This window comes from Cariama cristata, unplaced genomic scaffold (assembly GCF_000690535.1).
Source record: "Cariama cristata isolate BGI_N322 unplaced genomic scaffold, ASM69053v1 scaffold40496, whole genome shotgun sequence".
NCBI classification, from domain to species: Eukaryota; Metazoa; Chordata; class Aves; order Cariamiformes; family Cariamidae; genus Cariama; species Cariama cristata.
Genome location: NW_009621135.1, coordinates 3,681 through 17,787, shown reverse-complemented (window position 1 = coordinate 17,787; position 14,107 = coordinate 3,681). Strand labels below are relative to the sequence as shown.

Below are 14,107 nucleotides of genomic sequence, written 5' to 3'. Positions count from 1 at the left end.
ATAGGCTTTGATAGGAATATTTCAACATCTTTCTTGCCAGTATCAGTTATTCAGTATCACAGACGGGGAGAGTCGGTAAGACCAAGGGCAAGTGAGGAAGCCCTCTCCCAGCTGGAAGATGGAATTTCTACCATGAGTTCATTTCCAAGGAGGAGTAAATAGGATTATTCTTCATTAATCTTTTTTTGCATCGCACAATTCACCTTCATCGTGATGGCCTTTTCCTAGGGAGGCCCAAGACCGAAGGGCAGGGGCCGTACCAGGCCAGGCCAGCAGCCAAGCTGCTCATCGTGGGGACGGCTCAGCGCTGGGGGCTGCACGCTCCCCTTGCACTGGCCCTGCGCCTGGCTGGTTTGCGGGGCGGTACCTGAGCAGGATCTGAGGCCGTTGCAATAGCACTTTCGCATTTAAGCAGGGATTTAGCAAGTGACAACATGGAGAGCTACCTGTTTCTGCTGTCCCTCTCCACCTCTTCATCAAAGTCTTTGTCTCCTGTCTTGTGATTTGGATGCTCCCTTCTTTCCCTGAATCTTGGATGGGATCCTAATGTTTGAGAGATGGGGGCTTTTCCCTTCCAGTGATCCACTCTTCCTGGGAGAACAGTTGGTTTCAATCATGTTTTTTCTCATCTGTGTGACAGTCTGTTGCAGCCCCTTCTCTCGAGTCTCTCTGGGTTGGGTGTTGGTTTTCTGCCTTGGTCGGCACTCAGCAGTTTAAGATTAGCTTGCTGAAGGTGCTGTAGTTAATCAGGAGATGGTTCTCTCGCTCTCTCTCGTCAATGCTCTTTGCTGCCTTTCCTTTCTTCTGAGCTCACCAGTGCTGGTGCTGTGATTACCTGGTGTGGGCCCGACCTGGTGGCTGGATTCTCCTTGGGAAGAGTGTGGGATGGATGCTGCATTTGTTAATCAAAACTCTCCTCTCTGTTGACCTCCTGTGGCTCACCCGATGCCAGGGGCAGTGCCAGACGGTAGCTGATGCTCCTTTCTCTGCCCTCTTACAGTGCCCCAGGACCTGATGGACACGCCGGGTGCTGGCCTTCCTCCCATGTGGCAACCCAGCACCCGCAAGTCCTCCTGCTCCTCCTGTTCTCAGAGTGGCTCCTCCGACGGTGGGCCATCCAACGGCTGCAGCCACGAGAGGTATGACGGCTCTCCTGCTGCTTGCTTTGAGAAATACAGGTAAAATAAAACAAGGGTTACAGGTGAAAGCCCAGCTGGATGGCTGGACTAGAGCAATTTGTGGTGCAAGTGATGTCTCCAGCCTTACGCTCAGCTCGGTTGTGCAGGGATCATTTGCAGGGGCCAGTGGGATGTGTCCAGGCTGAAGTGAGGCTTGTCCCCTCGTCTGGGATGTCTCGGCTGCTCTGTGGCTATGTCCTGGCAGCAAGAATTGCCGTGCTCAAGCTGAGCAGAGGTCCTGTGGTGCACTTCTGAAGGCAAAGTTGGAACAGTCAGGTCAAAGCAGGGGCTGAAGGAATGCGTGGAAGCATTTGAAGATAGATTTAAACCAGATATAAGAAACAAATTTTTCACAGTGAGAGTGGTGAAACACTGGCACAGGTTGCCCAGAGAGGTGGTAGATGCCCCATCTCTGGAAACATTCAAGGACAGGCTGGATGGGGCCCTGAGCAAGCTGATCGAGTTGAAGATGTCCCTGGTCATTGCGAGGGGATTGGACTAGATGACCCTTAAAGGTCCCTTCCAACCCAAACCTTGCCATGATTCTGATTTCCTCTCCTCACACGTGATATGTTTTTATTGGCAGAGCTCCGCTGAAGCTTTTGTGTGACAATATGAAGTACCAAATCCTCTCCCGGGCCTTCTACGGCTGTGAGTACTTGTCACATCCATGATGCCTTGAGATGTGTGATCGGCAAGGGGTAAGGGCTGTGGGGTAGGGGTGGTGCTGAGGCAGCAGGGCAGTGGCCGAGGGTGCTGGGACCAGCCTGTTGCATGCAGGGCCCTATGTGCACATGCTCAGGATTGGGAGCAAACATCTGAACTCTGATCCTCGGACTTCAGCCCAGCAAGCAGCAGTGCTAGTGATACAAGACGATGAGATACTGACCTGTCCCAGTAAACTCCCGCTTTTGCTGCTTAGGCTGGGCGTGGTTTCAGAGGGTCTCCTTCAGGGACCAGATTCATCAGAGCTTTCTCCTGCACTTCATCCTCATGGCTCCCTGAGTTCTGCAGCTGAATGTTTGCTTCTGCCTGATGCAGGGCTGGCCTACTGCAGACACCTCTCCACGGTGCGAACCCACCTCTCTGCGCTGGTTAACCACAACATCGTGTCTCCTGATGTGCCCTGCAACGCCAGCGCGGGACTGACTGTGGACATTTGGCAGAGATACCTGCAGGACAGCACGGTAAGGCCGGTACTTTTGGGACATGCCAGTTGTGGTGGGCTTGGGGTATCCAGGGCAGCTTCACTTAAGCGGTTATACCATGATAAGGTAAAGCGCACTGAGAAATTCCCTGAGAAGAGAAGTCAGACAGCCTGCCCCCGGCTGCGCAGAGCCCAGAGCTCCTAATACGCGACGCATGGAAGCTGGGGAACGAAAGCTGCTCTCCTGAACGTACTTCTATTCAGAGCCTACCTGCAGCAGCGTCTGTCACCCTGAGTACTGGGGTCTTGAGGGGAGTCCTGGCACGTGGTTACAGCAGGATAGCTGGAGAGCTGTGACCAGTGCCGTGGTCCTGACGTGCTGCCGGGGCTCAGAGGCACAGCAGTGACCTTGAGTGACTTTGGTGGGCCACTTTCTGACTGTGGTGAGCCAGTGTTTCTCAAAATGTCCACCTGCAGGGGCCTCTGGCTCTACTTAAGCTCAAGCAGAGATCTGAGAGATCATCTGCAATGAATGAGCAGCGAGTTTGTGGGTGGTCAGTGTCTGGGCAGCACTCTGGGTGCTAAAAGGTGGCACAGCCAGGCTGGGGTTGCCCTTGCGTCTGCCAGCTGATGGGCTGAGGACTTGGCTGCATCTGTGCACTGACTTGGAGCTCTTCCCACAGAGTTATGAGGACCAGGAGCTGCTGCGGCTGATCTACTATGGTGGGATCCAGCACGAGATCAGGAAGGCTGTCTGGCCCTTCCTTTTGGGCCATTATCAGTTTGGGATGACCGAAGCAGAAAGGAGAGAGGTTGGTATGGGTGTGCTGCCACCTCAGCAGCCCTGGTGTATTGCATTGATGTGCCATGGGCATTTCACAGCTTGAAGTGTCTGTCTGCCAGCATCCACCCTGTGAACCCACTGGGCGTTGTGTCCCCTTTGCCCTGTGGCTATAGACAGGAGGTGGGAGAAAGACTCCGATAAGCAGGAATTGATAGAACTAGCCTCAACGCTCCCCTGCGCAGCTGCTGGTTGCTTATGTTCAGTGCCCTGCACACCTCTGGAAGACAGGAAGGAGATGGGAGGTCATCTTTCTATCCTAATTTTTGTGAGGTTTTGTGGGTCAGGCTCTGGCTGGCACTGTGCAGGAGATGGGTGACTTTGTCCCATCTAGCCATAGTTAACAGGAGTGTGCATTTCTCTGTGCAGGGCTGTTGGGGGGATGCAGGAGATGCTGGTTTCTGGGCTCTTCTGAGGACAGCCATTTGAAAACCCTCTCTTTCTAAACGCTGCAGGCTGACGACCAGATCCGCACCTGCTACGAGCACACCATGGCGGAGTGGCTGGGCTGCGAGGCCATCGTCCGGCAGCGGGAGAAGGAATCGCACGCAGCAGCTCTGGCCAAGTGCTCCTCTGGGGCCAGTCTGGATTCCCACATTCAGAGAATGATGCACAGGGACTCGACGATCAGCAATGAGGTGAGGTTGCGGGGGCTTGGGGAGGGCTGTACCCACGCAGGCTCCGTGTTGGCCTGTGCTACAGGGCAGGATGGAGACACAGTTCTTGCTCACCCCCCTTCCCTGACCTCTGCCTGCCTCTGTTGCTCACTGTAATCTGTGCAAGTCAGAGTTGGAGCTTTCTTTCCTGTTTCCTTTCGTCTGCTCTGTGTTCAGCAGTAGGAGCAGGCATCTCCCGCAGTGTGACCCCCGTTTCCATACTGTGTGGTACTGCGCTGTCCCCGAGAGGTTTCAGTCTGCAGCCTGAGTGATGTATCAGAGGTCTAACAAATTTGCTTTGGTTCTTGCAGCTGCAGTATCCACAGCAGCACTGAACAGCTCTGTATCCGTGACCCACGAGTCGGGGTGTTGGACACAGAGGGCCTGAAAGCCAAGGGCAGCAGGGAGAGGGCAGGGGGTCCTGGCAGAGGGCAGCGGGTCAGCCAGAACCCCAGAACTCATTTGTGGAGCCGCATGTCCAACTCCAGACACTCTCACCAGTCCTGTGAAATGTTCCTTGTGGGTATTTCTGGAGAACAAGAGATACTCATTACCCGGTTTGCCCTCCTGGTACACATCAGGATTAGCTCCATGGAGGTCGGTGTTGAAGTAGGGGAAGGGAGGAGGACCATGTTTCTGGCACTGAGGGGCTGTGAAACAGGTCAGTGGGCTTCTTGGCTCCCTTTTCCATCAGCTGCTGAGCACAGAGGAGGCCTGGGCCCACTGCCTGTGGGCAGGAGGAGCGGGGTGGCTCTAGGGCTGGCTGTGAAGGGAGCCTGCAGGGCTCAGGGCAGCCTCGGCACACCGTGCCATGGTGGGACAGAGCTGGGCCCCAGCACGCAGCTCCATGGGACTGGCTTTTAGCACAGCCCAAACCAAAGGGTGTGGAGGGAAAAGCCTGTTAAAGGAAAGGCAGTTCTGGGAACAGAGTCCAGGCGGTGTGTCCTTGTGGGTTTTGTCGTTGGAGGAGAACAGCCTTTTGAGGTGCTGGGTTATCTGACCTCGTGCTGCCGCACCAGAAGCAAACAGAGGCCAAGCTGAAAAGGGCCCGGTAGCTGCGGCACTGGAGGGCTTCGCCTGGTTTCCTCTGGGGGGTTTGTGTGGATGCTTTGGGAAAGAGATGAGCTCAGCCCCAACCATGCGGGCAATGTGCACGTACAGACGGGGAGAGATGCAGGGAAGGCAAGTCCGAACCAGGGTCTGTGTGAAAGAGCTGGATGACAAAACTCTCGCAGGGGATGAGCAGAGGTGAGCTGCACAGTCGGCATTGCTGAAGTCCTGGGAATCATTTCAATCATTTCCCATCCCCACGACATCTCCGCTGTGGTTCTTTTGTATCCACGTCTGCCGGTTCTGGGAACATGCACCAGGAGGGGAGCTGGCAGAGCGAATACACGCAAAGGTCCACCCTTTTCCCATCTCAACCTGAAATTTCCTGTTAGAAAACGCTCCCATGGTAATGGAGGAAAACTGTCGCCCTTCCTCTCTCCATCAGAGCCCTGCCCCGCAAACACCCACAATACTAGGGTGGGGACAACTCCTGCTGCCGTTTGAAAGTGCCGTGTTTTCTTAAAACCCTGTTGTTTGTGAGCGATGTCATTGCAGCCCTCTGTACGTCCCAACGTGCGTGCAGCCTGAGCAGCCGCGGGCTCCTGCTCTACGATAAACCTGGCGCAGGGATGGCTCAGATAGCAGGGAGGACTCCCTCTTGAGTGTGGACTAGTTGCTCGGAGGGAATCCACGAGGCAGAGCACTAAACTGGTCGCTGCAAAGCCTGATGCTTCCTTCTGTGCTTCAGCTGGAAGCCAGAAAAGGGTGCTGTTGACTTTTAGAGGGGCTGCCTGGACTGACTCTGGCTTAAAACATCAATATTTGTCCTTTAAGAAAAGGAAAAAACATTAATATGCTTGGAGGGATTGTTTTATAGCCTGTGACTTCATCGTTTATGTAAACTACGATGGGGTGAGCTGCATTGCTGCCAAATTAGGACAGAGATTTGTAGAAATTTGCACTCCAGGGAGACAGCATGACCTCTCTGTAGGCCAGAAGAAAGCAGTTCCTTTCAGACCCAAACATACAGTGCTTGAACAACTGGACTGGCCCGTCTTTGTTTTTTGTCATCCATCTCCCCCAGCCGTAAATGTCAGTGGCAGGCTGAGGCAGGGTGCTACGCTGTGTGACAAATCTGCACGGCAGAGTTGATGTGAAGTAAACGTCTTTCATGGGTCAAATATGAGAATTTATTGAATGCATTTTCTGCTTGTTCTTTACATGCAGATGTGCCCACCTCTGATGGTGTGGCGTGAGCCTCCTCCCACTCCAGACACCGCTCTCTTTGCCTTTTCACTGACCTTTTCCTTCGCTCTTGCAGTCTTCGCAGAGCTGCAGCTCTGGCCGACAGAATCACGCCCGGCTGCAGAGCGACTCCAGCTCCAGCACGCAGGTGAGCAGCAGCGCTTTGTCCCCTCTTCCTCGTTCAGACACCGACCACCCAACAGCATACGGCTCTCAGCCCTGGCTCAAGCTGATCGCTAGTCGATAACTGTAAGGATTTCTGGCAAACAGAAGTGGTAGTTGGAGGAGGTAAACGACTTACAAACCTGCCTCTGGAGCCACTAAGGTCAGAACTGCACCCTGCTTGACCATTTTTAATATCCACCGGCCTGCTCTGCCCAGGCTTGAAGGACCAACCCCTACGTGGCCTTCACACTTGAGGGCCCTTGGCTGCTCCGTCTGTTTGTAACCATGTGTTTAACCAACCTGTTTAAATGACGTTCTGCCCGATATATTATGCTGAGTAATGCGTAGTCCTTTGGAGCAAGGACTGTGGGCTGTGAGTTGTGCAAATGAGCAAGCGCTCACCTGCCAAATCCAGGCAGGGGAACCTAAAGGCTGAGGTCTGTGCCCATAAATTCCTCCAAGAGTCTGGTTAAAATGGGACAGAGAGCTAGATGCTCAGGCTGAAGTTGTCTGTCTCTATAGCAAAGATGTGGGATACACAGCCAGGCGCAGCACTAGTAAATTAAAATGCCCTCAAGTCCTCTGAGCTTTCTTCCACTGGTTGCTTGTATAAGCCTTGAACATGCAGAGCAGATCTTCCTCCCTCCCCACTGTTGGAAAAGTGGGCTTTATGTCCCCAAGAGCTGCATGCAGAATGCCCATGTTCCCAACAGTTTGCTGAATGCAGGGGGTTTGCTCACTCTCACGTGGCTCTCTGCTCCTGCTTTGCAGGTGTTTGAATCTGTGGATGAAGTGGAACAGACTGAAGCAGATACTCAGCTAGAAGATGTCAAACAAAGCAAGATCCCCAACGGGACGGTTCCCAACGGCACGTGTTCCCCTGATTCTGGCCACCCTTCTTCCCAGAACTTCTCCATCACATCGGGGTTCTCGGAGCGCAGCTTCAGCAATGAGGACAGTGCCCTGGAAACCAACAAATCCTCGGCCAGCTCTCAGGGAAAGGCTGGTGGGTCCGACGTCCCAGCCCCACAGGACCTGGATGGTGCCCGGCAGGAGGAGGAGCTTCAGGGCCAAGACAGCCTGGAAAGTGAATTTTCCACCGGTGGAAGCGTGGACTTTGTTCCCATGAGTGGGAGCTCGGCAGGGGTCCTGCGTGATTGTCACGCTGTGGCCCTGACTGTGGTAGAGAGCTGGGCAGACAGCGAAGCCGAAAAGCAAAGCTTGGTGGAGAGTGAAGATAACCTCTCTGAGGAGCCGGAGATGGAGAGTTTGTACCCACAGCTGGATTCTCTGGCTGTAGCTGATCTGGCCAACAGTGAAACATCTGCTGTCTCCTTGACGGGTGTCACCTACTCTGTAAGTATGGACTTGTTCACTGAGTGGGTTGTTACTGGGTGCCTCACTATTTACCTACATTTGCCCCATGCTAATCCTGCAGCTGTGTGTACCGGGGCTCTCCACCTTCCCCCCAACCTCTGCCCTGTCTTGCTGTTGCCCTCGCAACTTTCTTTTTGCTTTCTATTTGAAAACAAATCAACTTTGCTTTTGTTTTGGGCAGCCAGAGCTACTGGACATGTACACGGTGAACCTGCACCGCATTGAGAAGGACGTGCAGCGATGTGACCGCAACTACTGGTACTTCACCCCTGCCAACCTGGAGAAACTCCGCAACATCATGTGCAGGTGGGGGCTGCGGGGGTCAGGGGCGGGGGGCTCTGCCAGCCCTCCCTACCACGGGAGCAGGCTCCTGGCACTGATGGTTGGTTTCCCTGAATTCACCTTGAGGCTGGAGCCTGAAACTTTGTTCTGGTTACCGAGTTTCACCTCCTTGACTTCCTCCTCCAATTCCCCTCATCATCATCCCAGAACTGGGGCCACAGCTCCAAGGACCTCACGGTCACCAGACGGAGGAGCCCAGCCATCCTGCCTTGTGCTGCTCTGCCCTGTGACTGCCGTGTGTCTGGGTTGTTGGCCAAAGCAGCGGGCTCCCTGGGGCTGCCCAGGCATGCTGCCTCGCAGTCTGAACCCAGTGCAGTCCACCTGCTTTCTGGCATACGTCTGGAAAATGTTTTAATGAGGATCGGCCTGCAGAGCTGTAGTGCTAATGAGGAAGTGCCTGAAGCGACCGAGTGGTTAGTGCCTACCCAAGAACCCAGGAGACGGCAATACCTGGGTGCTTTTCCGATTCTTTTTGCTTAGTCCCGATGACTAAGAGGTTGCTGTGTGACATTCACTGATTCAAACCAGCTCCAGCTCAGCAGCTGCGGCTGCTTCAGGGACAGCAGAGGCTAAAATATTATTACTCATCTTGTAAATACGAGGAGAAGCTGCTGTTTCATTAGAGCTGTCACTTTATCTGACAACCAGAGTTGGAGATCTCTGCCGAGATGAGGCCTACAATATAGCAGATTTTGGAAAACTAGTGGGCAGGATGGAAAAGATTGTTCCCTTGTGCCAACAGTGGATCCAAGTCCTTTCTGAACACATTTTGACTTGCTACCAAATATGGGAAGATATTTCTGCAGGGCTGGTTGCTTCCTAGGACAACTGGGTCCAGGGAGGCGAAGCAGACAATATCGTGCAGAGAGAGCCGAGAGGCTGAATCGAGGGGGGAAGGGCGAGAATGAGAGAGAAATTCTCTCCATCTCTGCCCTTTGACCAACCACCCCACTTTGCTGTGCTTTCCAATTTTGCTTTTCCATGCAATGGCCATGGCACAGCCCTGGATCAACACTGTGGGCTGTGCCATGCATGACTTACCTGAAAGTCACCACAGGAACTTAAATAATTTACAGGCCAGCTGTAAAGGAAAGGAGCATAGATGTAACAGAATAAACAGGTCTGATTTACCCTGCCTGCTGTCGTGCGTTGGTGGCAGCATGTAGGAAATGCCAGCGTCCCAGGAGCGGAGGCAGGGCACAGGCAAGCGAGGTGGCAGGCTGTGGCACTTGTGCGTGGCACGGGAAGGACTCACAAGCCACCTTTCCTGCTCTCTCACACAGTTACATCTGGCAACACATTGAGATTGGCTACGTGCAGGGGATGTGTGACCTGCTAGCCCCTCTCCTGGTCATCCTGGATGATGGTGAGTAGGTGGCTTTGCTCCGCTTTCCCCATACTTTTGTGGGAGCACGCGGCAGGGATCTGCTGGGCTGGTGGTGGCTCTTTGCAGTGGGAGGGTCCTGTGCTCAGAGGTGCGGAGCGGCTGGTGGCAGGATCCCATTTATCCTTGATGCTATCTGACTCCCAGGAGCCCAACCTGGGGACAGCACGTACTTTTTTTTGGAGTGTGAGCTGTCTTTCCAAGGCCAGTCCCTGCTGCATGTCCCTGACTGCGTGTGGAGCAGGGAGGGATCTTCTTGCTGCGGGTGGATGGCGGGGTGCGGTGATGTGGGTGCAGATGCAGCAGTGTCCGTGCAGCTGGGCAGTGACTGTCTGTCTTCTCTGCACAGAGGCTCTGGCTTTCAGCTGTTTCACCGAGCTTATGAAGAGGATGAATCAGAACTTTCCCCACGGAGGAGCCATGGACACCCACTTTGCCAACATGAGATCTCTGATCCAGGTAGGGAGGTCCTGGCACAGGGACAGCAACCTCTCAAACCAGAGGGGGAAAGCTGTTCTTGGGACGAGGGTCTCGGAGGGGCTGAGGGGAACTTTCAGTGGTGGGAAGCAGGAGGGAGAGCAGGGGCCTGTGAAGACAGCCTGGAGTAACGTGTGCCAGGATCGCAAAGGAGGGAGAAGCTCGGTGGAAGATGGTGTGGTGGGAGAGCAGTGAGAATGGAGGAAAGCAGGCAGAGGAATGACTGGTGCCTCTGGTGTGCACTGCTGAGCTGCTTTTTGCTTTTCTTGACAGATTCTGGACTCTGAGCTCTTTGAGCTGATGCACCAGAATGGTGATTACACTCATTTCTACTTCTGCTACCGATGGTTTCTCCTGGACTTCAAGAGAGGTGTGTGCTGGGAGGGAGGCAGCTGAGACCAGCAAATGGGGAGGGAAGGCAAGGTCTGCCATGCTTCCACGCTTCTCAGTACACTCTGCAACTTCAGTTGTTTGAACTTAACTTTTTACCATGTGTTCCTGTTTTGCTCTTCCCTGGTAGATTTTTGGCTGACTTTTCTGTCTAGATACAAAACCTGTTGTTCCAGAGCTGCTGGTGAGCCTCCACCGGGTTCGTGTCCCAAAGCCTGTGCCACCTGCTGCAGGCCAGAATATTTGTCTTTACAGATAACTGACTTACTGCTTCCAACTGGAGCAGGTTCTTGTGGGAAGAAACCACCCAGTGTGCCTTTCCAGTGCTGCGGTGAACTCTGTGAGTCAGGATCATTGTAAACCCGTGGCTGGTGTAGTAACTGCTGGGCTTTTTTCTTTATTAACAGAGCTGGTGTATGATGACGTGTTCGCCGTCTGGGAGACCATCTGGGCAGCTGCACATGTTTCTTCTGCACACTATGTGCTCTTCATAGCCCTGGCTTTGGTGGAAATGTACCGGGACATCATCTTGGAGAACAACATGGATTTTACAGACATCATCAAGTTTTTCAACGGTACAGCTTGTGTTCTGTTGGGCTGAATTTGTGGCAGCTGCTCAGATGTAGGCAGCACATGTCTGTCTGACTACAGACAGTCATATCTGGGCTATACTGGTCAATGTTTAAAACAAACAGAGCGGTGTATGGTTGTGTGATGCTACTACTTGGAAGATGATGGTAAAGAGACCCCTTGCCCCTGAACAGTCAGGCTCTGAGGGGGCCTGGTGGTGCCTGGGGGAAGCCACGTTGGCAACAGGCCCACCTTGCCGCACTCGCAGGGAGCTGTGAGTGTAGGTTGTGCTTCCCGCCGGCTGTAATCGTCCCGAGATGAGTTGGTTAATGATGACTCTTCAGAGTCTGGTGTCTCTGTGAGGGATGGTGCCTGGGGACTTGGGCAGGAATTCACAGCTTTAGCTCCTGCCTGGAGCTCGGCTGAGAAGCAGAGGGCTGTGAGGCTGGGGGGACTCCTCGAGATGCCGGGCTGCTCGGGTCTAGCGTCTTTGTGGGTTGCTTCTGTCTGTGTTCCAGAAATGGCTGAGCGGCACAACACCAAGCAGATCCTGAAGCTGGCTCGGGACCTTGTCTATAAAGTCCAGACTCTGATTGAGAACAAATGAAGGACATGGGGAAGACGAGGCATGCAGACAAAGAGCTGGGACTCACCTTCAATGCTTCCTCCCCTTCTCCTTTCTCTCGAAGTGCCACACCTATGGAAATAAGGTAGTTGGACACATGCTGCTGTCTAAACTGGAAGTACCCTTAGCTCTCCAAGCGCTGTGTTCAGTGTTAGGTCCGGGGGCCCCGGCTCAGATCTTCGCAGCCTTCTTCAGTGACTTAACCAAAGATGCGTACAACTGCTTTGGAAGCAGGACCCAGGCAGTCACTTCCTTGCCTTGCTGCAGCAGAAGGGCAGCAAGCGTGGTTACCACCACAACTGCCGAGGCGGTTGCCAGCATCCCAGGTCAGAGCTGGGGCTCTGGGAGAGCAGAGCTGCCAGCCCTCCTCAGGGCCGACTCGGGCTCCACAGCCTTTGTTGCAAGGAACTAAAGCTGCTTCCTTGGACAGCCGTTACCCTGTGGCGCGGGGAAGCCAGCCAGCCCTGCAAGCCTGGGCAATACAGGGATGCTGCCAGTGCTCAGTTTCTTACTAACATTAAGAGGTTCTGCCAGTAACAGAGCGGGGGACTTTGATCACAGAAATTCCTCTTTTGATCTTGTCCTTTGATGCGTAGCATCCCCTTCAGTATTTTTTTAGGGCTCTGTTCTCTCCCTGGGATTTTTACGTTGATTGTTACCACACTATCTGAGCACACAAGAGTTTTATCTCTGGATGGATTTTTCAGAAAAGCTCCAAATTCAGCATTGGGTTTTTCTTTCAAAATCCAGCCTCTGTAATGCTCTCTGAACACTGGAAAATCTGGTCCTAACCTCCTCTGGGAACTCTAGACTTGAGGTTTTCTTACCTGCCTTACTGTAGCTGCTTGTGTTAGGAGTCTGGTCTCCCTGTCGTTCCTCTGCAACCCCTGTTAGGGGAGAGCTCCTCAGAAGGCAAGTCAGAGCTCCTGACTTCGGTGACTGTCCTGACTTTCCCTCCGAAGGTGCCCATCTCTTCCTCTGTTAATTAAAAGACCAGCCGCTCAAAGCTAGACAGTGCAAACAATCCTCTCGGTGCCTGCAGGTTTTCTGTGTGCTTCTGGGGCTGGCTGCAAAGCCCCTAAGTCCACTGAAAGTCTCCAGTTAGGTCTTGGTGGGGCTTCTTTCACACATGCCTGTGAAGAGGAAAACAGCCCAAGGTCCCTGAGTGGTCTTTGTTTTTTGGAAGGTGCACTTCTGTGGTCACTTTTCCTGCAGTGGCCCTCCAGCGTTGCAGCCCCTGGAGCACACTGCATGAAGTGCCTCTCCAGCACTACCAGCCTGAGAGCTGAACTGCTGCGGCATGCTAAGGCTGCGCTACGGAGGGTTTGGATTCATTTTTCAACTCAGGTAAAAACAATAAAGGAAAAAGAGAGGTGTGGGTTGTTGGTAGGTCTAGGTCAGCCAGGGAGGGCTTGGTTGTGGCCGCAGAAAGCTGCCGTGAACGTGTGCTTTCAGCAGCAGGGAAGACGCTGGGTTGTAGCTCTCTCTAAGGGTACTTTCTCTCAAGTTTTTGCTGCAAAAATTTGTGTTCCCCCTCCATGCAATGTGCGATGTGTGTGCGCTCTCCTCCTCCCCTCTGCAAGATAAGGCCCTGCTCTTCTCTTGCTGTTGGAGTGCTGCTCACCAGAAGGGAAAAGGGGCCCTTCCCTTCTCCTGTGGAACATCTGTCTGTGCTGACTGTGTTTTGTATTTACTTGTGGCATGTGTCAGATGTTGCTTGCAGAAAAAAGATAGATGTCAATCTGCAGAAGAGAAAACTGCCGCTTCAGAAAAGTTCTGCAGAGCGTGATTGAAGCGGTTTGCAGTTTCTGAGCAAATCAGCTAGGCTTTCTGCGGTCCTGGGGCACGGAGGTTGCAGCCAGAAAAACCAGGGAGCAGTAGTGCATACTGAACCCTTTGGGGAAGAGGACTGCGGCAGGGGGTGAGAGCAACGGGGAGCCTTTCGTTTCTCATAATCCCAAGAAGCAAATGTCTACCAACAATCTAGGAAATTCTTTGAAGCAATTTTCTGCATAAAATCTCCAAAGAGTGCTTGGTTTGTTGTAGCGCAGGAAACGAAGGCATTTTGAGCTTCAGATCTGCCAGTTTGTGTGTGAATCTTTCATCTTTCCACAAAGCAGAGCGAAAAGCTCGTGCCCTCCCTACCAGGCTGTTCCTGTTCCCTTTAGACCCTAGGACAGGTAACGGTCGGCCGGCATCACCTTCTCCGAAGGGGAAGGGAAGTGCTCTGTCCTCCCCTTGCTGAGGGACGAGAACCAATAGGTCAACTTACACACGGACTTACCGAGCAACGTCGCTGACGCTTTATCTTTCAAGCTTCTGATTTTCTTTCCTTGGTTTTTAAACAAAAACAGCCAAGAAATTCTGCACAATATTTGCTGTCTGTATTAACTGAAGAGTGTCTTTGGGTCGCTCAATAGCAGTGTTTTTTGAATAACTTCTGGGGGGGGAAAAAAAGTATTTATTTATTGATGGTACATTACTGTGTGTCCTTGTATACTGAAGTATGTGAGTGTGCATTGTTATGCAAATGGAGATTTATCTTTTCAATGTTCTTTACAATATCTTGTAAATGTTTACCAGAAAATTGTGTCCATAGCTAATATATACATATACAGTATAGAGAGAAAATATGTGAATCAAGTAGGGTTATTTTTTGG

The 14,107-nt window shown here is 52.8% G+C and overlaps 1 protein-coding gene across 1 annotated transcript in view; it reads left to right on the top strand.

Annotated features, from left to right (window-relative positions):
• The window catches only part of SGSM1 (small G protein signaling modulator 1), a gene marked incomplete at its 5' end in the record, with an annotated part of 17,704 nt that extends 6,275 nt beyond the window's left edge, over positions 1-11,429 (top strand). Inside the window, 13 exons of the mRNA XM_009701848.1 lie at positions 1,001-1,139; positions 1,765-1,829; positions 2,220-2,365; positions 3,009-3,137; positions 3,622-3,804; positions 6,194-6,265; positions 7,054-7,638; positions 7,841-7,965; positions 9,285-9,367; positions 9,735-9,844; positions 10,136-10,232; positions 10,660-10,827; positions 11,341-11,429. Coding sequence (XP_009700150.1) covers positions 1,001-1,139; positions 1,765-1,829; positions 2,220-2,365; positions 3,009-3,137; positions 3,622-3,804; positions 6,194-6,265; positions 7,054-7,638; positions 7,841-7,965; positions 9,285-9,367; positions 9,735-9,844; positions 10,136-10,232; positions 10,660-10,827; positions 11,341-11,429 — 1,991 coding nt within the window. The remainder of the gene's footprint in view (positions 1-1,000; positions 1,140-1,764; positions 1,830-2,219; positions 2,366-3,008; positions 3,138-3,621; positions 3,805-6,193; positions 6,266-7,053; positions 7,639-7,840; positions 7,966-9,284; positions 9,368-9,734; positions 9,845-10,135; positions 10,233-10,659; positions 10,828-11,340) is intronic.
• Between the last annotated feature and the right edge of the window lie 2,678 nt (positions 11,430-14,107).